General features: G+C 39.6%; 1 protein-coding gene across 32 annotated transcripts in view; it reads right to left on the bottom strand.

Annotated features, from left to right (window-relative positions):
* The window catches only part of CREM (cAMP responsive element modulator), a 197,176-nt gene that overhangs the window by 102,641 nt on the left and 68,727 nt on the right, over nucleotides 1–25,808 (bottom strand). For 9 of the 32 annotated variants that reach the window (XM_064285087.1, XM_023539758.2, XM_064285085.1 and 6 more), the window contains 4 exons: nucleotides 22,383–22,529; nucleotides 18,590–18,687; nucleotides 18,312–18,454; nucleotides 8,525–8,713 (listed from right to left, as the gene is read on the bottom strand). In XM_064285087.1, the coding sequence (XP_064141157.1) occupies nucleotides 8,525–8,713; nucleotides 18,312–18,454; nucleotides 18,590–18,687; nucleotides 22,383–22,529 (577 nt within the window). The other 23 variants (XM_064285088.1, XM_064285091.1, XM_010600262.3 and 20 more) reach the window with 10 other exon arrangements.

Raw genomic sequence — 25,808 nt, forward strand, 5'->3', positions numbered from 1 at the left:
AATTTCTACATTTTTCTCCAGCTCTGTTCGGGACCATCTACTGTGATCCCTGTGTACTGACTCCATTTCTGTTTCTGGTTCTCTCCATCCCTACTACCACACCAGTGCCCTAAGACTCAAATCAGGCTTGTCCTTGCCAGGTATCCCATACTGCCAAAAAAGTCCCTTCTCCATTGCTCTACTTCTCCATGAAAATTAAATCCTATATAAAAATAAGTATTTAGTCACTGACTTAGCATTTAAGGACTGAAATTTTTCAAAATTTTTATAACTACTATAACAAATAGGCTACATAAAAAAAAAAACTTTTTTTTTTTAAAGTCATGAAATATTTATAAGTTACGATCTAAGTTATGTAAGTGAAAATCTTAGAGTTAAAAAGTCTATGTAAAAGATGGGAAGTTACGAATAGTGAAATTTAATTAATTAATTTAATGTTAATTAATATTTATATGCTCTATTGTCCCATGAAGATAGTGATGAATATTCTAGAAAAAGTCCATTTTGACTAAAATGATGCCAACTTTATCTTGCATATTTTATCAACAGTATGTAGCATGCTATTTAACTCCTGTTACGTTAGTATTAATTTAACTTCCTGTGAATTTTGAGAAGTAATGTGATAAGGTGTGAAGAGAAGTAGACAAAGAGTGTGAAGACCCACACTCATCCACCACCTGCAGCTCTGTAAGGAGAGCTTTACAACCGTTCTCGCCGATGCACACAAGGCAAGTATTATTACACTCATTTACCTCAGTGAGAACGCAGGTAAGGTTCTTCTCCTTTCTTGTATTTAAATATGGTTTCCACATAGAGGCGCGCCCAGATCCTTGACCGTTTGTTAGCTGCTTCTTATTGGTCTCTTGCTGTCCCCTCCCTGTTAGTTTCCTTGATAGCACTTACCACAATTTCTACTCACATGTTTGTAACATTTTTTTTTTAAGTTTACATAAATGCAAAGTATTATCATAATTATTTTGCTGGGCAACATGTTAACATAGACAAACAAAACAGCAAAGTGAAACATTTATCTCAGATTATATTTCACTAAAAATTTTTTCAAAAATGGTGGAAAACAGCATAATGGCAATTGCGCTAAACCTTCCATATGCTCTGCAGTTTTATAGAAATGTAAGAGATCGCTTTTCATTTCCAACATGATTGTAACATGCTTTGCTGGTCACTTCAAGAAGCCGTTATAACCTGATCTGAACCATTCTTTGATGTGGAAATTTCCACACAAAAATCATTTCCAGCAGCTTCCTTTCACAAAGGTGACATATATCCTTGTTATTGTGCATCAAACACTAAGATACTATTTTCCAAACTTGAATTCAGAAATCTAGACTAAATCAAACTTAAGATTCAGAATCTAAAAGACACGTAGTTATGCTCCTAACATAACCAGCCTATGAATAAAGCCAAGAACTATTTTTAATAAAAATTTATACTCAACAAAATAAATAATATAATCCTATAAACTATTTTTTTATAAACTATACATATTTTCTTTTCATATTGGATTCTATGACCCTATAGGTTAATGCATCATTTTTGTTAGAAGCCTGATTTTAGTCTAGATAGAGTTTTTCAAATTATAAGTTGCAGACCATTAGTGGGTCATAAAATCAATCTCATGGGTCAATAATAGCAAAAAAAGAAAGAAAAAAAGAACAAAAGAGAATAGAGAGCAAGGTATGACTATATCGTGTGTAGTTAAGGACATGCTATTTTTGAAACTTGTTTTATTTAAATACAGGGCACACACACAGCTCTATGGCCATCAGGATGCAAAAAGTGGGTCATGGTCAAAAAGTCTGTGAACTACTGATCTAGATGGATCAGTCCACTGCGGGGAGGGGGGGCAGAACAGGGTATCCCAGGCCTGGCTCCTAAAGCTGCTCCGCTGCACCTCAGATGCAAGGGGCCTCTTTAATCCTCTGCTCTTTTGGCGCCTATTTAAAAAAAAGAAACACCAAAAAACAAGGAAATAATGACATTCTTTTTCACTGTCAAGTAGCATTTCAAATACCACTGATTTTGTGAGAACTGGCTAGATTTTAAAAATAATAACAATTTCTGTTTCAGCATTTTGAAAATTGGGAAGGGCAAATCATGTAGAAGCATCATTGATACACCTCTTCACTGATGGTCTGCTCATTCCAGGAACACAAAATGTACAAAAAAGCTCATTTATTTACAAGCAATGGCAAAATTTTCATGCAAATTTTTACCTTCAAGTTTCATGTGAGCATTCTCAGAGTATTTTAAAATCATTTTATTTTACTTCTGGTTAGGATTCTCTCTCATGCTTAGACAAGTCAGATGGTAAATGGAAATTAATGGTTCGGTAAAGACAGATATAAACTTAATAACTTTAAGAAAATAAATATCTGCACAAAAATGCCCTTTGGTTCTAAGAATCATACGACATGCAGTGTTTTAGGTTACGTTCATTTTTATCTTGTAATAAACTTGTAAATTGAGAGCATCTGCAACCTATAGCATCTCGGTAACTTCACAAAAACTCTTCTTTGAGAAAAACAACAGCTCCTCACGACAACTAAAGAAACAGTTTAACCCAAATTTTACTTGCTTGTAAAATGCTGCATTTAAACACTCAAGACAATCGAATGTTACTACCCAGGAAGAGGACTGAGACCCACTAACTCTGGAGAGCTCTGTGGTCACGCTGCTCCGAATCACGCGCTCCTGCTGAATTCAACTGCAAATTCAGTAACGGGTTATAAACAAGACACCACCGCATACACAACATTGCAGCCACATAAAGGGCACTAGCGACAAAATCCTTCACAGTCACTATCTGAAAAATGACTAAGAAAACCAGCCCCTGTACTAGCAGCCGTGCCGGCCGCTAGTGCGAGCACCGAGGCCGAGGGACAGTGCCAAGGCCGGCACTTCCCTGCCTGAGCACTGGAGGGCGCTCTCCGCCACACGCTCTCGGCTGCCAAGGCAGGGCGAGGAAGCCCTCCGGCTGCGGCCGCGGGCCCTCCGGCCCCCGTGCGGGAGGCTCGCCCGTAGCCGAGACGCCGGCCAGACGGCGCCGGGGGTCCCGCCGGGCACGCACTGCAGGCTGCAGGCTCAGGACCCGGAGCCCCGCCGAGCAGCCACTTACCCCCAGGGCAGGCGTGGCGGCGAGGCTCACGAGCAAGCTCCTCGGGCTGAGGGCGCCCTCGGAGAGGCGTGACGAGCCGCCGAGCGACTCTCAACCTGTCGGCAGCGCTTGACAGCGCGGAGCGACGCAGAACGGAACCGGCTAAATCACGGCAGGACTCGGGGCTGACGTCAAGTGCAGCTCGCTCGGCGTTTCACTTCGCCACTTCCCCGCCGAGACGCGGTGCCAGGAAACGTGGTGACGTCAGCCCCCTGAACTCCGTGCGCGGAGAACAGGCCCTGTTCCCCCCGGAGGAAGGGAGGCAGGAGCCGCGCGGCCACCGCAGCCCGCCGGGCTTTCCCAGTCCGCGCCCCGCCATCGAATCCCAAGCTTAGCTTTTTTTTTTTTTAAACAACTTGAACAGTCTGTATCTTTAACTTGCAGCTGGACTGAATTTGCAACAGGTCGCTGATGAAGTAACAGCTTGTTTTAGTAGGCTAGAATGGCGGGGCGGGGGAGGAGGAGAGCGGGCGCGGAGAGAGAGAGACTGCTGCCTTGAACTCTGAGCAGAGAAGCCAGGACACGGACCTGTCTCAGCCGAGGGAGCTGAACCTATACAGACACAGATCCAGGGGGACTCCTTACTACTGCCAGAAAGTTAACACTTTCAGAAACACGCAGACGTAATCACAATCTGTCTTTTCTAGAACTTCAAAAAAAAATCTGCAGAATTAATTTAAGACCCCTCTCGAAAATTCTTACCTGTTTCCTCTCTGGTTACAGCCATGATGGGCTCCTGCATACAGAAGTGTCTTGTTTCCTTATCACAGCTCAACATCAAATGTTCCAAACTAGCAAGCATGTGCAGGGTAAGTAGAAGTATTGACATCACAATGACATCACTAGCCTATCACTGCCATCAATCTGCTTTGTCACAGCACAGCTCACTGAAACCAAAGCCCTATAAAAACTCTTCTCATAATAAACCATTTGAATGTCCTCATTCTTCATTTTCACAGAGAAATCCGATGAGATGGGCTCTGGCAAAAAATGTCTCATTAGCATAGAAAGTAACATGCTTCTTTCTAACGGGGCTACTACTTTATTACTGCTGTGTCTCAGGTTTCTAGGTGAACACAGGAGGAAACAATAATGCATGTTTTCCTAACTCACAGGAAGAGAAAAAAGTACTTAGAGGTTTAAATTTCAGGGATTAAAAAAAAGAAAACTGACAATCACCACAGAAGGACTAAGGTATTCCACACACAGGTCTGTTCACCAGGTAGAAAAGAGCCAGCCACTGCCCATCACTTAGAACATCTTTAATTGCTGAACCACTTGCTATAACACTATAGAACCCAGCTGCTCCTATGCTGATAACTTGTTAATTTCACTAGAAGGATGTAGATAATGAAATTAAAAAAAAAAATCCCTGTACCAGTGAAGTATTACATTCTATAGCCTTCTTCCATAAACATTACATTGAACCATCTGCAGCTGCTAGGATTGTCTTTTTGGGCCACAAGACAGCAATTTCCTGTGCTCCAGCCTAATACATTATTTTAGCAGATCAAACCCCCTTGAAAAGAGCTTTGTGATTTTTTAAAATTCATAAATAAATCATAATTAGTATTAGGAAATCTGTTTCAAGTTTCAGAAAGATCACAGTGATTTTTATCTCGATATTTTTCTAAATTGGTACTTAGGTGTTCAGTAAACATCAGTGTAAAAAAGGGTAGAGGAAGGTGGGGAAGAAGGTGGGTTGCTTAGTGACTTCTGCTATGAGTTAAGTAGTAATAGACTCCCTGGACCAGTTATATTCAGTTAACCAGCACATGGAACTAGTAACATTTTCACAAAGGGTAAGTATTTCACTTTCATTCATAAATGTTTGTGAACATTTATCATATGCCAGGGACTGTGCTAGGTACCAGGGAAACAGGGACAAATAAAATACCCTGATTCTTGTCCAATCAGAACTACCATTAAGTGCAGGACAGAGTTAAAATACAGTGTGCAATGGGAACTCAGAGGGGTTGCCTAACCAGATTTGGAGGATCAGGGAAGGCTTCCTGGAGGAGGTGCCATCTAAGAGGAAACCCAAATAATGCGTAAGACTGGGGAAAGTTTCTGTTTGAGTAAACAGCCATGTGTGAAGGCCCTAGAGAGGAGAGGCGAGGGTGGCAGCCACATCAGAGGAAAGGAAAGAAACCCAGCATATAGCTGCCTACACCTAAGCTGAGTTGTGAGCCACATTAAGGATTCTGAACTTTGTCTAGCAGTAATAGGCACCCACTGAAGGGTTTTGAGCAGGATGTGATTATGTACCATTGCCCTGAAGAACAGAGAGTATAACAGAGAAAGGGAAATGTTGGAGGCAGAGGCTTCTGTTTTTAAGAAATAGTAGTAGTTCCCAGAATCGTTGGGAGGGATGAAGGAAGAAAGAAACGTGAGTGGAACTTGCAGAAATAATTCCCAAAAGACTGGGTAGGCCAAGAAGGCAGCTGCGTCTCTGGCCTGAAGAGGAAGCTCAGGAAGCTGCCCTGCTACAACCAGCCTCGGTGCAGCCCCCTGGCAGACTGGAGTCTGCGGCGGGGATCTAGGGCAAAGTGGACGGCGGCCTGGCCTAGGATAATGATACTGGGGATTGGACAGCCATGAGGAGGCTACTGACCTGGGGGAAGAATCCACAAGGTGGATCTGGATGGCGAAGCGTCGGGAGAGGAAGGATGACACCCAGGTTTCTGGCTTGAAGCAACAGGATAGGTAGTGGTACATCACTGAAATAGGGTAAATAAAAGGAGATTTGGGGTGGACAAGTGGAGCTGAGTTTTGGACTTAAGGAGTCAGAGATGGGTGTGGGACATCCAAGTAGCTGGTTGGAGTCAGGGGCACAGTCACATTAACTGAAGCCATGAGAGGGGATGAGGGCATCCAGGGAGAGTTTATCCAGTCAGGTGGGAAGAGGGCCGCAGATGCCATCCTGAGGAACACTGCTCACAGCTAGGAGCTAGGCAGAGGGAGATCAACCCAGCAAAGGAGGCTGAGAGAGAGAAACAAGGAGAATGCCCTACTGGGGAAGTGAAGGAGGCGGCAGTCAACAAGGTCAAATACTCCAAAGAAGCCATCAAGTTTAGGACTGCGAAGTCACCAATAAAATGGATGTGGCCCTTTCATGTGAGGACGGTGAGAGGGTGGAAGGTGGACAGGAAGTAAGTGGTATCTCTAAGTTCAGGAAGGCAAGACAGGAATGTTCATCTCCCTGCTGGCAGTGGTGGGTGGTTAACACAGAACTGGTGCTCCAGGCCACCATTATTAGAGACAGAGAGGAAGAGGACTAAAGACTGAAAGGCAAGAAACAAAGCCTTACTACTTGGGTGTGATATACACATTCACATATTACCACAGACTGATTCACGGAAAATCAACAGAATATTAGATGGATAAAATAACAACTTAAAAAAAATCAGTGACATTTCTCTACACAAACAATAGCTAACCAGAAAATGTAACTGAAAAATAAGGTACCACTCAGATAACAGCAGTAAAAACCATTAAGCATTAAGGAATTAACTAAACAATGAATATGCAAGATGTCTACAGAGAAAAATATTAAACTGTTAAAAGAGTAAAATAAGATCTAAATGAAGAGACATTCTATGTTTTTGAATAGGTCAATCAATTTCACATATTATAAAGGCTATGGTCTCCCTGAATTAATCCATAAATTAAATGCAAGTTCACCTTTGGTTTTCTTTTTATTATTATTTAAATTTTTTTTAGAAACTCAAATTTATTCCAAAGTACATATGAAAGAATGGTAGTTCACAAAGAGCTAAATCAGCAATTAAAAAGATAAATAAATAAAAAGACAAAGAGGAGGAACTTGTATGAAATAACAAGACAGTATGGCATCGACAAAGAAAACGTGATCAATGGTGCAGAATAGAGTTTTGAGGCAGAGTCAAGTACATGTGATAACCTATTTATAATTAAGGTTACTCCCATAAATTCATGGAGAAAGGAGGAAATTGGCTCCAAGATACAAACACTATATACCAAGGTGGACCCCAGCTGGATTAAAAATCTAAACGTGAAAGGTAAAACTAAGCTAGTAGACAATAACGTAAACAAATACCTTTGTGACTTGTAGGAGAAAAAGACTTCTTAAATAAAACTCCAAAAGCACAAGCCTTATATGTATACTATTTATGTAAAACCGAATAACTGTAAAAATTTTCTTTGCTGCTAAAGAATCAAGTTTGCTGTGGATTTTCCATTACAGTATTGGGTAAGTACTATGCATTTTTTACCCCATAAGTGCTACCACTTCAGTTCTATATATACTTTTATCATATTCTACAGTAACCCCAGTAACCCCCCATATGGGAAGATTAAAGCTAATTAAGGGATTCACAAATTGTAATCTACTTTCTTATATACATGTAAGACTTTGAAACTAAAAAAAAACTAATATTATTATTCTTAAAATTAGTAATATATTGTATGTCCTAAGCAAACAGATCAAGAACAGAATTCAATTAAAACATAAGATTTTTGAACATTGTATTAAACACACCTATTCTAGTTACCATAAGCACAAATGAATTAACTTAAAATAATATATAACTCAAATCTAACTGAAATCTTAACCTACTGCTATTGAGTCCAACTTACAGCAACCCTATGGGACAACTGTCCCATAGGGTTTCCAAGGCTGTGATCTTTACAGGAGCAGGCTGCCACATCTTTTTTTCTGCAGAGCAGCTGGTGGATTTGAACTGGTGAACTTTCAGTTAGCAGCCAGGTGCTTAACCACTGCGCCACGAGGGCTCCTTACAGTACATGAAATCTTAGGTAACCCTAAAAGCTTCGGGATACATTACAACTGTTTTCACTATTGTCAGTTCCCATAAGAGCTAGAATGGGTACCTCAGAATTCAAATATACTAAGAGTGGCCTAAAGAAAAATCAGCATTTGTGTGGAAAGGAGTTGTCTGGAAATGAGACTTGAGCGTAACAGCTGGTTGAAAAAGCCAATTCAGTGCATCATGGACGAATGCTTATGTCTTCATGGATTAGAGAATGCTAGAAATATATTTGGGATATTTACTTAATCAAAATATCCGTTCATGTTTGCAACTCCCTTTTTCCAACATCCTGCACTAAATTTAACTCTCTTTACAGCCGTAAAATCTGTTAAAAAGTAAAACCCACGTCATTATTTAACTTGCTGTTTAATGTACTAAATTAAATTAACATACTAATCCAGCCTTTTAAGTGCCTCCCATGCACCCCCCTCCCCGAAAATCTACTTCCTGTGTATTTCAGAAAACTATAAAATCACCACTAAATGGCGTGAGGTACTAACCCACGGTATTCTAAATGTATTAGATTAATGAACTATACCTTGAACAACAACCTGGCTGCCTGGGACAAAGAACTGCTGTGTGCCATCGGGTGACTGTGCTGCGTACTGTACAATTGTAGCACCTGGTGGAGGAGCTCCTGAATTTGTCATTGTTAATGCCTGGAGTCCCTGAACACCATCAGGTCCTGGGTTAGAAATCTGGATTGTTCCACCTTGCGCTATAGCAACTTAACAGAAAAAGAAAAAAAAATTAGAGAATTTTGAGATTCATGGTTAATAATCCCATACTGGGGGAATACACTCTGGGTCTCTGTATTGCCATTGCCTCTCATGTCCCAATTACCCTTATTTCTCTCCCAGATTGGTAAGGACCACCAGTTTCCTCATGGGGCAATACTTGGAAAAAGCTCTTAAACACTTGGAAATATTTTTATATTCAGAACTGCTTGAAATTCATAGAATCCACAGAGTGTTCCTGCTCCCTGGACCCACCCAACTGAATTACAGATGAAGAGGGAAGATGCTGAAGGATCCAACTTCTGAGTTTTCTCCATTCCCTCAGGTACCTTTAGTCATAAACAACACTCTTCCAACATTTAAGAAATGGTCCATGAGATTTCCTTTTGAGCATCACAATTACAGCAAATTTATGACTTCATTCAGCTAAGTATTTTTCTAATTTTTCATCAAAAGAAAGTAGCTCTTAAAGGAATAAATATTACATACTTCAGTTTTAAAGCTCAAGTCTACAAAACTGTGACCTTTACCATCTTGACTATGGCAGGAGAATCCTGGAATATAAAATGTTAAGTTGGAAAAGACCTTAAGAGGTAACGTTATTCAAAGAATTTGTGCTACAATATTTACCTCTGCAAAGAGTCTGGATAACGACAGATACGGCAGCAAATACATGAGGCTGACTTTCTCTGAATACCGACATTTGCCAGTCATGTTTAAAAGGAACATTAGCTTAAAGTTTCAAAGACTAACTGATCAAATGTTTTAAATTTTCACTATAACTGACAAGTAAGTACTGTTCAAAATATCTGAGGGGTCTGTACACTTTAACATGAGGACGTCATGTTGTAATTTTACACACTAGAAACTAGTAGAAACAAGGGCTATACTTTTTTTTTTTTTAAGTCATATATAAAGTAGCTAACTAGGCTATAATGAAGACAAAGAAAAAGACACACCATCAGTATAACACGACACAATGTAAATGCCTTATAAGAATGTTGTGTTGTTGTTAGGTGCCCCCCAGTTGGTTCTAACTCATAGCGACCCTATCTGTGTACAACAGAACCAAGGAAACACTGCCCCGTCCTGCGCCGTCCTCACAATCGTTGCTATGTTTGAGCCAAAGAATGTTATAGTAGTCTCTAAAATATACTGTGAATATACTCATTCCCAAACATTTAAATGACATCTCAGCAAAAGACCAAGGAACCCTGGTGGCACAGTGTTTAAAGCACTCAGCTGCTAACCGAAAATGGTGGTTTGAACCCACCAGCCCTTCTGCAGGAGAAAGATGTGGCAGTCTGCTTCCATAAAGATTTACAGCCTTGAAAACCCTACAGGGCAGGTCTACTGTGTCCTACAGAGTTGCTAGGAGTCTGAATTGACTCCACGGCAGTGACTTTCGTTTTGGGTTTTAAGCAAAAGACCACTTAGGTGATGACCCCATAGGATAAGCCTGTCAGAGCTGTGGAAAAAGTAACAACAAATCTTCAGTTCTTTGACCTACGGTTCCAGAGCCTAACGGAAATATGGATAAACATTTTTAAAAAGATCTCAACACAGATGCATTCTCTGCATTTTAGTTCACTGACAGGCCATATTATAATGCGAGTGACAGAAACCCAAGAATCAGTTACAGGGTGTCAACAGTGCCAGAACTGAGAAACCCTGGGGTACTGTTACTGCATCTGGCTTATCTGGACCATTATATTCTGTTCAAATTTTAAAAACAGGGTTTCAACGTGAGTCTCCAAAAATTTTCAAGGGTCTCAAGATTTACCCTGTACAATAAAGGGGTTTGGGAGAGATCTAACTATGTCTAACTTTTTAAGAGAAAACCAAAAAAAAACCCATTGCCGTCCAGTTGATTCTGACTCATAGCGACCCTACAGGACAGACTAGAACTGCCCCACAGAGTTTCCAAGGAGCAACTGTGGATTCGAACTGCCAGCCTTTTGGTTAGCAGCCGTAGCACTTAACCACTAGGCCACCAGGGTTTCCACTTCTTAAAAGAGAAGTACGAAAAAGACAAGAGGTATTGCTTTCTTGGCTCTTCACGGCTGGACATGAATGAATTTCCTATGTTGTCATATACCTGAATGCGTATTCTCAGCTGACAATTAGTTGAATGTGATAGAAAGCGTGCTTTACAAAGCACGGCCACAGGCAGTGTAACCACAAGGGTTAGGTTTTTGGCATCATTTCAGCAAAAGGTCTAAAACACAGCAGGCATTCACAGATAGGATGAATGAATGGCTATCATTTCCTCAAGGTGGACTATACTATAACCAATTTAAGCCACCTGTGAACCTAGTAGGGTTAAATGAAGTTTGATATCAAATTCTAAATACAGAGCTTCATTTTTCAACTCTAATACAAAAGCAAGTTTTTAGATTAGTAAATCTGAGGTGAGAGCAGCTGCTTCAAAGATATGAACGATGAAATATGTAGATAACAAAGACCCTTTTTTTCTTTTTCAGTAATCTTTCCCCATAATTCCAACGAAAACTTTTTTCTTCTTTTCACTGTGAAAAGCCATTCCTCTTGTAGCTTTTAACTTCTGGTCAAGTCATTATGTAATTAGATGTGGGAAACAAAAGCTAAACACACACATACACACATGCACATACACACACATTGGCTCAAGAGGAAAAATGTCCCTACAGATAAGTCTCATAATTTAGCTTAGCTTTTATTTTTGTACAGAAGGCACTTTTGGATTCTGGCATTATCAAATGACAGAGGACCTTTCCATTCAAAATGTTCTCTCTTGTTTGACAGTAAACAAGATTCCTTAATGCTTCAGGATATTAGGAATAGGCTTTCTGTGTGTGTGTGTTGAAAAGAGTTGAAAATAAAATTTTTAGGTTACAAAATATTCAAAGACAGCATAATATGTTTTCAGTAAACATATATCAAATTAAGCAGTAGAAAAAATTAAATTAACTGAATGAGTTTAGTCATATGTCTTTTGCTTTAATTATTTAAGAAATTATGGAAAATTTCTAGCCAACATAAAAGTAGAGAGAATTTTGTATCATCTGTTTTTCCTGCCCACTTGCCCTCGAACGTTTATTTATTTTTTGGAGTTTTTAAAAACAAATCGTAGACACCATATCTGACCTATCATTCTAAAATAAAGTGATTGGTCCTTATTGAGGCCATTAGTGAGTAAGGAAAACCAAATACCTTTGTACTTCTTACTAATCTTACTTTGAGGACCTAACGTTTCGTAATGCTTTTCTGGGTTGACACGTGCAACTAAGGCATAAAGGTTTATACCCATGGCCGTATCCATTTTTGTTTGTAGCAATGGGGGTCCATACAGACCTGTGGATATTGACTGGGTCTCAAGCAGAGTAAATGTTGTTGTTTTTTTTAGACTATATGCATAACTTAATTTCTCCCATGAGTAATCCTTAACAATATTAGTTTCATAAACTGAATTAAAATTGAACAACTAGATTATAAACCAAGCTTGTTGCCGTCGATTCCAGCTTATAGCAACCCTATAGGACAGAGCAGAACTGCCCCATAGTGTTTCCAAGAGTGTGATCTTTATGGAAGCAGACTGCCACATCTTTCTCCTGGGGAGTGGCTGGTGGGTTCAAACCGCCGACCTTTCAGGTAATAGCTGAGCGCCTAATCACTTCACCACCAGGGATCCTTAGCTAGATTATATAGTCAATTAAACTCTACTTCAATTTCCATTATTAATTGACTCAAACCTGTTAGTACATCATCTGCTTGACCAGTAGTGGGTACAGGTTAGGTTCTACTGCCCTCCTTGCTCTGGGAGCTCCCTAAATAACACTTCTCCACTCAACATCTCAGGTGGGCTATACTCTGTAGGTCACTCTGCACCCACTGGTTCAATGCTGAACACGGTGACCTTAAATTTAGAATGAGTTAGTCTAAGAAAGGGCCACATGAACCAGAGACTACATTAACCTGAGACCAGAAGAACTAGATGGTGCCTGGCTACAATCAATGACTGCCCTGACAGGGAACACAACAGAGAACCCCTGAGGGAGCAGGAGAGCAGTGGGATGCACATCCCAAATTCTCATAAGAATTAATGGTCTGACTGAGACTAGAAGGACCCCGGTGGTTACGGCCCCCAGACCTTCTGTTGGCCCAGAACAGGAACCATTCCCGAAGCCAACTCTGCAGACATGGATTGGACTGGACAATGGGTTGGAGAGGGATGCTGGTGAGGACTGGGCTTCTTGGATCAGGTGGACACTTGAGACTATGTTGGCACCTCCTGCCTGGAGGGGAGATGAGAGGGTGGGGGTGGGGTTTGAGGCTGGCAAGATGGAGACAAAAAGAGAGAATGGAGGGAGAGAGAGAGAGCGGGCTGTCTCTTTAGGGGGAGAGAAACTGGGAGTGTGTAGCAAGGTGTACATGGGTTTTTGTGTGAGAGACTGACTTGATTTGTAAACTTTCACTTAAAGCACAATAAAAATTATTTTAAAAAATGAGTTAGTCTAAATAGAAAAAGTGTAAAAAATTAATTTGCTGAGTACATTTCTACTGTTAGTTTTAGCTGGTTACACAAATTATATATATATATACACACAAATTATATATATATATAAAATATACATGTCCTTATATAATCAAGTATGGCTTTCCACACCCAATTCACCACATACAATGATAAGCAGGATGGCATCACATTGACTAGTCTAGACAATAAGTTCTAAAAAAGTTCTTGGGACACAAACTGTGTTTAAAAATTCGCTACTTCTACTATTAATTACCATTGGGCACTTCTCACAATAGCTATTAATATGATTAAAGGAAATATTACTATGGGAGAAAAATTCAACAATTTTGATAAAAAAGTTTCATTTAAACAGTAATTATTTCAAAGTTCTGCATAATTAGTAAAGAAGGAAGAAGAGAAAAACAAGAGTGGAAGACTTAAAAAAAAAAGCTGATGACCAAATAAAGAAGGAATAGAATTTTTATAAATGAAGATTTTCTCTGAGTTCCTTTTACTTGATGCTAACATCTTTTTAACTCTAAACCTGTAGATATAAACTAGTTCAAATACATAAACATGGAAATGTCTAATTCCAATTTAAAACCACCCTCATTCCAAATTGCAATGAGAAGATTCACAAATGAAACCTCACTGCGTTAACTTTAAAAAGAAATGCAGGCCTTTTCTCCAGTGACTTCTCAGCTCTAAATTCAAAAAGTGAGCACAAAACAGAACCTGTGAGTGTCTGTGCCTTAAAAGCCAAGAGGTACATACAGCAGACAGAAAACTAAAACAGCATCACTACAGCTCAGAAGCCAGGAGCCCTGGTGGTGCAGTGGTTAAGAGGTCGGCTGTTAACCCTAAAAGCCGGTGGTTCAAATCCACGAAAACACTATGGGGCAGTTCTGTTCTGTCCTACAGGGTCATTATGAGTCAGAATCAACTTAACAGTGATGGTTTTTGTTTTTCGTTTAGGTACCTAGTATGTTTGCTTTGAAGCAGTTAGCTTGGAGGATTGTAAGTGAAGCAGCTGTGTGTACTTTCTAATGTGTATGCCTGTCATGTGCAAATCCCTTTATGAAGAAATGGAATTGGTGTTTATTCATACGAGTCTCCAGAGGATTATGAATTCTTTAAGCAGTCCACAAAGTTCACAGACATCTTTTCATAACGGTAGATTTTGGATTGGCCCACTTACCTTTAGTGTATAAGAATTCCAGTAAAGACGAGTTAATAGAGACTCATTCTAATAAGGTTCTTAGTAAAATATGGTAGGAGCAAGCAGAGAGACCAGGGATATGTAGGAAAACATAGTCTTGGATGATAGACAGTTCTTAATTGGTATTGGAGGGAGCTGGATACAGTAAGGTGAGGGATAAAAGAAAACATTTTGGCTTTAGAGAAAATTTAATGAGTAAAGAGACCATCAAATGTTTCAATTTCTTCAGTTGCTTTTATAAATTCACTCTCATTTGGTGCATATTTTAAATGTCTTATGCACCAAGTAACATTCTTTGCATTTTCTATGACCACCTGAGCCACCATCCTGATTCTTTCATAGATAATCTCCTGAGAAACAACAGATTTTCTCTGACTATAATCACTTACTAACCATACGACAAACCTACCACTACGATCTGTCCCTCCAGGGAAGACTGCAAGTGAAGCTACCTACCTGGTGTTGCAATAATGAATCCCTGCCTATTTTATGTTTCTTACCCCCAGGGAGTAAGTAACCTATTCCAACTTCCATTGTTTAGTTTTTGTGATTAAAAAAAAGGTGAAAATAATGAAGCCAACTTCTGTCAAATATCTAACTTTCAACTATTTAAAAATGTAATTGTTTATATATGACAAAACCTATTATTTTAATTTTATTTCAACTTTGACACATATTTAGTTCTTTTTGTTTTAAACTCCAACTAACTATCACTATACCAAATTAAAGAATTAATCTAAAAGGATAATTTTTTAAAAGAAAAGAAAACAAAGTTTGGGGGAAAGTTATCATAGATAAAAGTTGAACAAAGAATTAAACCTAAAATAAGTTTTTGCGATAAAAGGTCATGAAAGGGTCTCAAAAATAGGTACATATAAATGCAGCAGGAATTCTCTATATAGTCCAGCAAAATAAGCTTCACTAAGAACCAAAGACGAGGCGTAGTGAGGTAGGGACGGGGCGGGGGCACTTACTCCCAGGTGCAAGTTCAAGGGGGTGCCAGGCTAGGCGCAGAACGGCAGTCCATGGCGCCACAACTATGAAAGGCACCTGACTAAGGCAGCTGGACGAGAGGGGTAAGGCCTTTCTGCTGGTTTCTGCTGACACATCACCATCAGCGTCTACTCATCCTGAGACTGCAGGGGAGGACAACTTAGCTATTGCCCCTGGGTGCTCCTTACTCTTGCTATGCCTCTGAAGGGACGCCAGTAATTGTTTCTATTTCTAGATATTTAGGTACAACGTGAAAGCAAGCATTAATAGCTGTTAAGTTATTGCTAGCAAGACATGATCACTGAAATAGATCTTGTGTAAGTATATATTTACCCTTCAGTTAAAGTTAAATGTCTTCTCAAAAGTTCAAATATAAGTATTCTTTTCTCAAATGAAAAAAAAAAATGTACACAAATGTCACTCAATGTCCTAGAAGTGTATTTTTAACACAGGCAACAGACAGCTGTGGAATCTTTTTGTGAACCAATCAAGGGCATTCTTTACCTGTAGACTGCACAGACAGAACCACCGCACCTCTCTTTAAAATAACTGCCAGGATCATACTGTATTGACCCAAATTAGGCAATCTAAGTAAGAGAGAGTCCGTGACCTCTTATGTGGCAGAGGCAAATGTCTAACTTCTAAACACATACTTTTCTAGGCCTCAACCAGAATTTCTGACTCCCCTCCACCACCCCCATCCCCGAATGAGGTTTCCTGCCGAGCCTCCGGCTGCAAGCAGGCACTGAGGACACACAGGAATGCAGGCATCCATGCCGGCCGGCCAGAGGAAAGAGTTCACTGGCTGGACTGAGACTGTCACAGCTGACTTAAGTGTCTCTGCCTGGTGTTAACAGTAGCATGTTTCTTTGCCCCCACATTTATCTGTTTTCTCCTTTTGTCCCCACACTAACCCCAGAGGTTTGGCTACTTCATATTACTCCCACTTCAAACACTAAAAACCTGAGGTATGAAAATAAAGCTTCTTGCCCCAGTATTTGAGTTCGCAGGGACCAGAACCAGAAGTCAGCTCTCTGCACTCCCAGGCCTAGGGTTCCTTCCCCACATCGTCTCCAGCTTCAACATTCTCTCAACCCACTAGGTTGTCACGATTTCCTTTTCAGTTAATAATCTAGGTAGATTAACCTGCATTATCCCCCTTCCATAGCACTGTGTAAAGGGATCACGCACAGCTTACACCAGGCCCTGGTGGTGCAGTGGTTAAGTGTTTGGCTGCTAACCAAAAAAGTTCGCAGTTTGAATCCACCATCTGCTCCTTGGAAACCCTATGGGGTGGTTCTACTCTGTCCTATAGGATCGCCATGAGTCAGTCAGAATCGCCTGGATGGCAATGGGTTCGGTTGTTGGTTTCAGCAGCATTTGGATATGCCAGAGAGAACGCTAAGATGACAGCACCTCAGATCATCTCCAAAAACTTAAGATGTCTTAGCGTTATTCCAGCAGAAATCTCCAACATTTCCCCTGTCATGACACAGACAGAAAAGGATAGTATGTGTACAGCTGCTCAAGCCCAGAGCTGACCAGCCAGGAGGCTCTCGCAGCTCCAAGCCCTGCCCTGCTGTCTGGGGACTCGGCGCTCCTGTCACCTGCTGGCTGCACTGCAGAGGCACACCAGGCAGCCAACTATGATTTACAGTTCTCAGACTCCCACATATAGGCCCACGTGGCCAGACAAGAAAGCATATAAACCAGAGAAGTAATAAAAGGGAAATGACAGTAGAAACTTCAAGGCCCAGTTCTGGCAGTGGGTTGTTTCCTTTTCCTAATACTGATTTTGGGCATGTCCACTTGGCACCCTGTAGAGGCTTCCTGGTATCACGGACCCACCCAAAGAACCAGAGTTACCAAAGGAGAATTCCTTTAATAGTGCAAATCTACCACCATTACACAAAAAACTCTAAAAAACCCGACTGTGTAAGGCCTTCTGATATGTCAGAGAAGATTATAGCTTGCTTTAAGAGCTGAGTCTTAAACTCCCACTTAAGCTTTTTCCAGGTGTTATTACTTTTTAAAGGAAAGACAGAAAATACATCTGAAACACGTTATTTGGACCAACACACCATTTAGTGTCTCATGCACTCCAGCACCAAACTTGCTACACCTTTTTCTTTAACTTTCCCCGTCCTTTTTCTTTTTCTTTTTGGCTAGAGTATTTTTATGTATCAAACTTGTTCTTTATTTGGGAAAAAACAGTGCTTTAATTAGAGCAAAAAGCACAGAATTAACAATCCATTAAAATGCACAAGAATAAATGTGAATGTATCTGTTTATTTAGAGCTTTCAGTACTTAAAATTTCAAATAAAACGATCTGTTCAATTGCTATACTTTTAAAAGATATATCATTTTTCCATTCTCTGTTAAGAAAAACTGCAGCACAAATTAATACAGTAGAGAGTAATAAACACAGAATTACACGTAAAACATAATTTTAAAACACAAATGTACCTCCTTTAGATTAGTCAGCATGATATGTAATGGTTGGTTAACAACAGCCAACAAGAATCAAATACAGACATTTCTCTCTTATGACGTTCGCATGCTCCATAAAGATACAAAAAAAGTTCTAAATTTTTACTAGAGATGAATATAAACATATAAATAGGAAAAACTATCCCTTGTTTACTTTCACTCCAAATTTTTTTCTGCATTCAGTAATAAAAACGTTTACTTTTAAAAGGTTTATCACAGCTGCCAATAAAATCTCTTACTTATATAACACATACTTTTCATTCTATAATACACAGTTTACGTATATTTTAAGTGGATTAATTTAGTGCCAAAACCTGAGTTGCTTCAATGTAACTACAGAAGACTTAATTAACGCTAGAACTGTACGGTATGGTATTGTAGCATACATACTGTATTGCCCAGTGCTAGTCTGATATATGCTAGTCGGTACTGCCATGGGAGCAATGTTAGGTGGCGTTCCTTCTTCCTCTGATTTTTCTTCTTCAATCTTGGGAACACCAGACACATCAGAGGAAAGTTCATTCAGTATTTTTCTAAAATAAAATGTAACAATATACATAATTGAGGTAGATAAATGAGATTTAAAACAAATACTATACTGGAAGAATATGTATGTAATTATTCTTTCTTGGAAAAATATTATAAAGTAAGAAATTTCAGTAACTTACCTATAAGAGGGTCTTCGTGAAAGGATTTCTCTATGTTTATGAGAATCAATTATACCTTCTGATTCTGCAGACTCATCTGTCTCTGCAATTGTTGCTACCTATAATACAAGAGTTTCTGAAATGAATCATAAAACAGGTGATCTTCTCCCTCACTCCACCAACAGTGTAAGAGTTCAAGTGTACGGCACTAAGCCAGGTGCTGTGGAGGCTACTAAGCTACAGAATGTGGCGAACCCCCGAAAAAGGAGCTCGGAATCTTGTTTGGAAAGGCAGTAGATACATAAACATTTAAGATGTAAAACAAGTGTACGAGTGAGTGTGGACGTGAATGGTACAGATAAGAGAGTCTACAGAAACGCAAAGGAAAGAACTGCTGAGATGTCAGGTGAGGCTGCACAGGCAAAGACTGAACATAACATACCTGAGCTCTAAGATCCTAAACCTGAAAATGCCCTTACAAATCCAACAGGGAGCAAGTGAGCAGCTGACAGAGGTGGAAAAAGCCCCTTGGTTTCATAATTACATTTCACTTATCTCTTCTTCTAGTTGACTTGAGCTGGGTCTTCACATCAGGGATTAGATAGATGCAGAGAAGAAAGAATATTTACGTAAGAAACAAGTGAGTAAAGAAGCCTGGCTAAAGTTAGGATTTATATTTTAAGAGCAGGTTGGGGCTTAACGGTGGTAGATCTTGAAGGTCAAAGTAAGGAATTTCTGCTTTAAAAAAAAGATCAGCATGATTTCATTTTTCAAGTCAAGTAATACTCGTAATAATAACATGATTATTGAAGAAAGTCAGAAAGCTAAAATAATAAATTTCTCCAACAGTATTACTGCACTCACCTAATGTTATCAGCCATTTAACTTTGTGAGCCTAGGATAGTTCTGAGCTTACAAGAATCACTTAATATTACAATTACATGGTAATTTGATTTGGACCAAATCAAAAGAGCTCATTAAAATACCAAAAATGCAACGACAAAAAAAAAAAAAAAGGGAACATACAATTTGCAAAGAAAACGGACATGGATACGTGTTCACCTACACATAGGAATGTGCAGCTCTGTTTACGGACACCCAACACGTAAAAACCTTCACACAATGAATAATAAAACTGTGGTTGCAATGAGACAATCTTACAATACCACCAAATATTTTTCACTTTATACTGTGTTTTTCACACATCTCTCATGTAATCATAACAACTTGCCTACGTGAGGCTACAACCTCAAAAAGCATCATTAATATCACACACAACTAAAATTCTGCTGAAGATGATTTAAAAACGGCTGCAGCAGTACATCCACAGGGAACTGCCAGAAATCCAGGCCGGTTTCAGAAAAGGACGTGGAACCAGGGATATCATTGCTGATGTTAGATGGATCCTGGCTGAAAGCAGAGAACACCAGAAGGATGTTTACCTGTGTTTTACTGATTATGCAAAGGCATTCGACTGTGTGGATCACAACAAATTATGGATAACATTATGAAGAATGGGAATTCCAGGACACTTAATTGTGCTTGTGTGGAACCTGTACATAGACCAAGAGACAGTCATTCAACAGAACAAGGGGATGCTGCACGGTTTAAAGTCAGGAAAGGTGTGTGTCAGGGTTGTATCCTTTCACCATACCTATTCAATCTGTACGCTAAGCAAATAATCCGAGAAGCTGGACTACATGGAGTAGGCAGTATCTGGATTGGAGGAAAACTCATTAACAACCTGCGTTATATAGATGACACAACCTTCTTTGCTGAAAGTGAAGAGGACTTGAAGCACTTACTGATAAAGATCAAAGGCTACAGCCTTCAGTATGGATTATACCTCAACATAAAAAAACAAAAATCCTTACAACCAGACAAATAAGGAGCATCATGATAAACAGAGAAAATATTGAAATTGTCAAGGATCTCATTTTACATGGACGCAGCAATCATGAAATTATACCATGTACTGCAGTGGGCAAATGTGCTGCAAAAGATCTCTTTAATGTGTTAAAAAGCAAAGATGTCAGTTTGAAGACTAAGGTGCACGTGTCCCAAGCCATGGTATTTTCAACTACCTTATATGTATGCAAAAGCTGGACAATGAATAAGGAAGACCAAAGAAGAATTAATGCCTTTAAATTACGGTATTGGCAAACAATATTGAATATACCACAGACTGCCAGAAGAATGAACAAGTCTGTCTTGGAAGAAGTACAGGCAGAGCGTTCCTTAGAAGCAAGGATGGCAAGACTATATCTCGAGTGCTTTGGAAACATTATCAGGAAGGACTGACCAATCCCTGGAGGACACCATGCTTGGTAAAGTAGAGGGTCAATGAAAAAGAGGAAGGCCCTCAACAAGATGGACTGACACAGTGGCTGCAACAATGGGCTCAAACATAGCAACAACTGTGAGGATGGCACAGGACCTGCAGTGTTTCATTCTGTTGTACACAGGGTTGCTATGAGTCGGAACCAACCCAACGGCACCTAACAACATAACAATGTGAGGCAGGCCATTATTTACCCATTTTAGAGAAAACTGAAGCTCACACACAGAGATTAAGTGACTTGTCCATTGTCCAACAGGTAGGAATTTTAAGATAAGCTCCATCAGCACCTATCTCTACAAAGATAAATATTTCATTTAACAAAAATCAAAAAAGCCTACTGAATATAAAACGCTACTTTTCTCCAATATTGGCCAGGTTAAAACTACACTTCAATAAATATCCACACTTCAATAAATATCCACACCCCAATAAAGGTCAGAATACAAACAGGACAGTGTGAAGACTTCCTTGTTCTATAACTAGGATCAGAAAGTCAGAAACTCATGGAATCAAGGGCTATCACAGAAAAACCAACAGCAGAACAGGAAAAGACACCTGTGACAAAAAAAGAGCCAAGCTTTTAATGCCTGTAGATTTAGCACTAGAAATGTCATGTTGCAACCCTCACCCTTTTTCTGAGATAAACTGTACTTAGTCATGCAGGAAAAGGACAAGACTCATTAGGTACGCTCATCTGTTTTCCTCACAGATTTTTTTAGTCATCAACTAGGTTCAAATGTCAACATTTAAAGGATAGTAACAACCTGACCTAAAAGAGTAACAGAAATAAATTCAGTAAACAAGAAGATTAAGCTTCAAAAGACTGCATCCAAAAAATACATACTTAATCATTAACATCCACTTATGCCAAAAAGAAAAAAAGAAAGTTTTAGTGTCAAGGAATTTTAAAGATTTATGACCAACCTTGATAATAAATAATAAAACATCTCTGAATCACAACTGCAATAGTAATGATGTCTACGAAAGCTAAGCTTTAATATGAGAGGGGTACACGATGTATAAACATATGCCAGGGTGCCAACAAGACCATATTATTTTCTAAGAATTACATATTTTTCATTGAAAGTAAATTGCTATCCGTCTACTAACCTGAGTATTCATGAAAACAGCACAAGAAATGCAATCTGTTTATCAAACATCGTCTCCAAAGAACCCCCAAAGTATTTTTAAACACCATTGGACAGCTTTGCTAAACCAGAGTTTGAACACAGAACCACACTTGAATAAAAAGTAAACTGTCATTTGGAAATTACTCATTCTGCCAACCAAATGGCAACTCTTAATTTAGGTTCATGTTTTTTTATCTAGCAGGGCACAGTGCTCCCGTAAATGTCTGGTAAAAATATTTAAGCATAGAAGTTACACAGAGAAAAATAGGATAAATGACAAAATTAGTAAAAGGAAAAGAGGCTCGAGGAAGTCAAAGGCAAGTCATCCAGGAAGGAAGCTAACCTGAACCGTCTGTATTTGTGATGACTGAATAACCGATGGCTGTGGTGTCTGAATTACTCCCTGGACGTGTACAGTCTGGCCTGAAGGTAACTGCACTAGAGTTACAGCTGGGGAGCCTCTTCCGGTGCCTGATCCAGCTACAGAAACCTGCAAAAACGATCATCATGGAGGATTATGGCTGAGTACTTTTTAGTTGTTCTTTTGTTTTTCAGAAATACCATTCACCATTATGACCAGTCAGTTTTTCTTTTCTTTTTCCTGCTTCTGAGAAATGATAGGCGAGCTGTGGTACTTGCCATTAGGAGGTGGTTACTGCCCTAGAACAGCCCTTCTCTGATGTGACAGACATTAGAGAACCCATGCCCCTCACTTTCAGTCCCCACGCGCTTCGGGGGCTGAGAGTTCCCACGCTTCAGGGGCTGAGAATGTTCCAGGCATAAAGTTCTAAAGCAGTTAAACTACCTCACCACGACCTCATGACTACTAACAGTGTGGCCTTTTTAGGCCAGAGTATAAACTACCCTCTAACTTCTTTTTAACTTCAAGTGTACTTAAGAGAAATTGGAGACAGAACTTCAATATGCTGAATTATTTTTTAATAAATTAAACATTTGGAATGATATTTTATGCTAGATGCAAGCTGACACCTTGTCTCTCTACTGATAAATATCACAGTTACTTGTATGTCTCCATAACTACAAAAAAGGCACCACCCAAAAACCCAGTGCCCTCAAGTCGATTCACAGGCCACAAAAACTGCCATTTTTATCAGGACCTCTGATGCCTTAGCATCTCTGAGCCAAGGCAAGCTCACACGTTGGAGGTGGTATGGCCTTCTCACACTTGTCCTCTCCCCTAGTGCAAGCATCCAGAGAGAGAACCAGACCATCACTCTCCACTCCTCTGGATTCAAAGCCTGCCAAATTTTCTAATTAGTAAACAACTCTGTCCTATAGGCCAGCGTAATCTTAGAAACTTTCCCTCATGTTGCTAAATAAGGTTCACCATTCATTTCATTATGATTTCTTTGGAACAGTCAAAGGCTCTGAAAACAAAACAAGCCACTTGGAAATGAGATAAGCCACCAGTGTCTACCATGAGTGGCAGTGGAACCACAGATCTCTGAAGGAAGCCTCTGTGTGACCTCATTTTAAGGAACACCAGTGATTTCCAGTCTACTTACATGACTACTTTAAAAGAATTACTAAAATCTGGGTTTATAACAAATAATTTTAATATTTACTTATAACACCATTCCCTCAGAAAGCAAACTTCTCTGGCAATCCTCAAGTAAAAATCTTCTATCCGTGCAAGACCATGTGTTGAGCACTGTACTAGGTGCACTAGGGTACAAAGTGGGATGATAAAATCAACGCCTAAGGAACAACAGCACATTAAACACTATAGAAGTAATTGCTCAATTGTATAGGCCATAAATGTGATGGTGGTACAGAACAGAAAGATCAGAATGGGCCTAAACAATAAATGAGGCTGTGTCTGGAAGCCAGAACTTGAGCTGGCATTGATCTGAGCCTGGATAGGTGGACAGAAAGTGAGAAACTAGGACAGAGGCACCCAACATGCAGCCCAAGGGCCAAGTTCAGCCCACCTCCCCTGCAGTAATACCATCCACCTCAGGTTTCAGAGGAAAAGAAAACACTTATCCTATAATGAAGCCAGAAGACTTAACCACTACAAGTTAAAAGATATCAGGAGAATTCATTCTACCAGCGTTGCCAGCACAAAAGGCAACTCTGTGAATTACAAAAAGGTCTCTGAGGGGACCCATCACCTAAAGGCACTCCTTTCTGCATGCCACTAATTCTCTAACATTTGGTCTCAGAAGGCCTCTACATTCTTGAACATTTTTTTACCTCAGAGAGCTTTTGTTTATGTGGGTTATATCCAGTAGGGTGCTGGTGAACACTCAACAACTGACTCTCAGGAAGGCAAAAGCCTGACTTGTAGCTTTCGCTGGTTTCAGTGAGGTAAATTCTCCTGCCATAGCTGATTACCAACGTGATGACACTGAACACAGAGCTGGAGAAAGAGGCAGGTAATCAGCTCTTGCAAGCCAGTACAAGTCAGCTCCAGCACCCCACTGGTTATATTTATTGGTATTCTCCGTACTAAAAACCAAACTGAGAAAATTTAAAAATATTTAGTAACTCAATTAAAAATAATAACCCATTATATGCTAATAAAAATAACATTTTATAAAAAATAATTATATTTTCAAAAAATTGATGAGAAGACTGGCCTTGTTTCATATTTTTGCAAATTTTTAGTGTCTGGCTCAACTAAAGACAGCTAGATTCTCCTATATACTTCTGCATTCAATCTGTTGCAGTAAGTTGTTTGAGTTGACGTACGTGAAGAAAAACTGGACCTTATACAGATATGCAGTTGGAAAAGGGGTGAGTATTTTAACAACTTTTCCAGAAAAATGTGGATATTCATCTTTAATACTACACCAAAACTCAACAAGTGGTAGTTTTTTTTAAAGGTTAGTTGCAATGCAGAATTTGAAACCATACCGATGAACTTTCCATACTGTTGCATTATAATCCATTGGTCCTTCTTGCACTGTGAATGTATCTTTCACCCATGTAGGTTTTGTAACATTGTGGGATAGTCATTTGGAAAACAGTGGCTCACTGAGTTACGCAGATCTTGCAAATGTTGACACATTTCATGATACACTATCAGAAAATCACACAAATTAAAATCACTCTCAATCTCATTACAAAAGTCTCTAAGTACTGGGAAGCTGTCAAGCTCACAGTGGCGGATGCAGGTTTCCCAAAATTGAAAATTTTTGTTTAAAAGCTTGAATGTTATCATTGGCCATAAACACTGTCAATTGTTTTCCTTGAATGCACAGGCTTACTTCGTTCATTTTTGAGTAAATGTCTTCCAAATATTCCAGTTTAAATAGCCATAGTATGACTATTACTTGTCCTTTTGAGAAAAATGAATGATCCATGGAAAACCCCAGCTAGTTCATCCTGCCACTCAAACAACAGCAAGTGTTTCTCAAGAACACCATCCCCTTCAGTATGCAGCAGACGTGCTTTTGGTTCACGTCCCATTTCATTACACAGCTTATTAAATGACACGGACTCAAGGGCTGAGACCTAATAAAAAAAAACCCACTGCCATCGAGACCTAATAGGCTTGGTAATTTTTACTGCTTCATCAAGGATATTCTTAAGGGAAACCAGCGGTTTTTTTTACTGCCAAGTGCATGGCTGTGAAGAATACGATGACTACTAGTACAGTTCGGTGCCAGTGACCTGATTTGTGCTAAGATGCCAGTAAGTTTGCCCACCCTGCCCCCCACTGCTTCTGTGCCATCAGTGCAAATGTCAATACCGTGAAAAAAAGAAAATAGCATCGTAGCATTATTACAAACACGGCTTTGTC

This window comes from Loxodonta africana, chromosome 4 (genome assembly GCF_030014295.1).
Source record: "Loxodonta africana isolate mLoxAfr1 chromosome 4, mLoxAfr1.hap2, whole genome shotgun sequence".
NCBI classification, from domain to species: domain Eukaryota; kingdom Metazoa; phylum Chordata; class Mammalia; order Proboscidea; family Elephantidae; genus Loxodonta; species Loxodonta africana.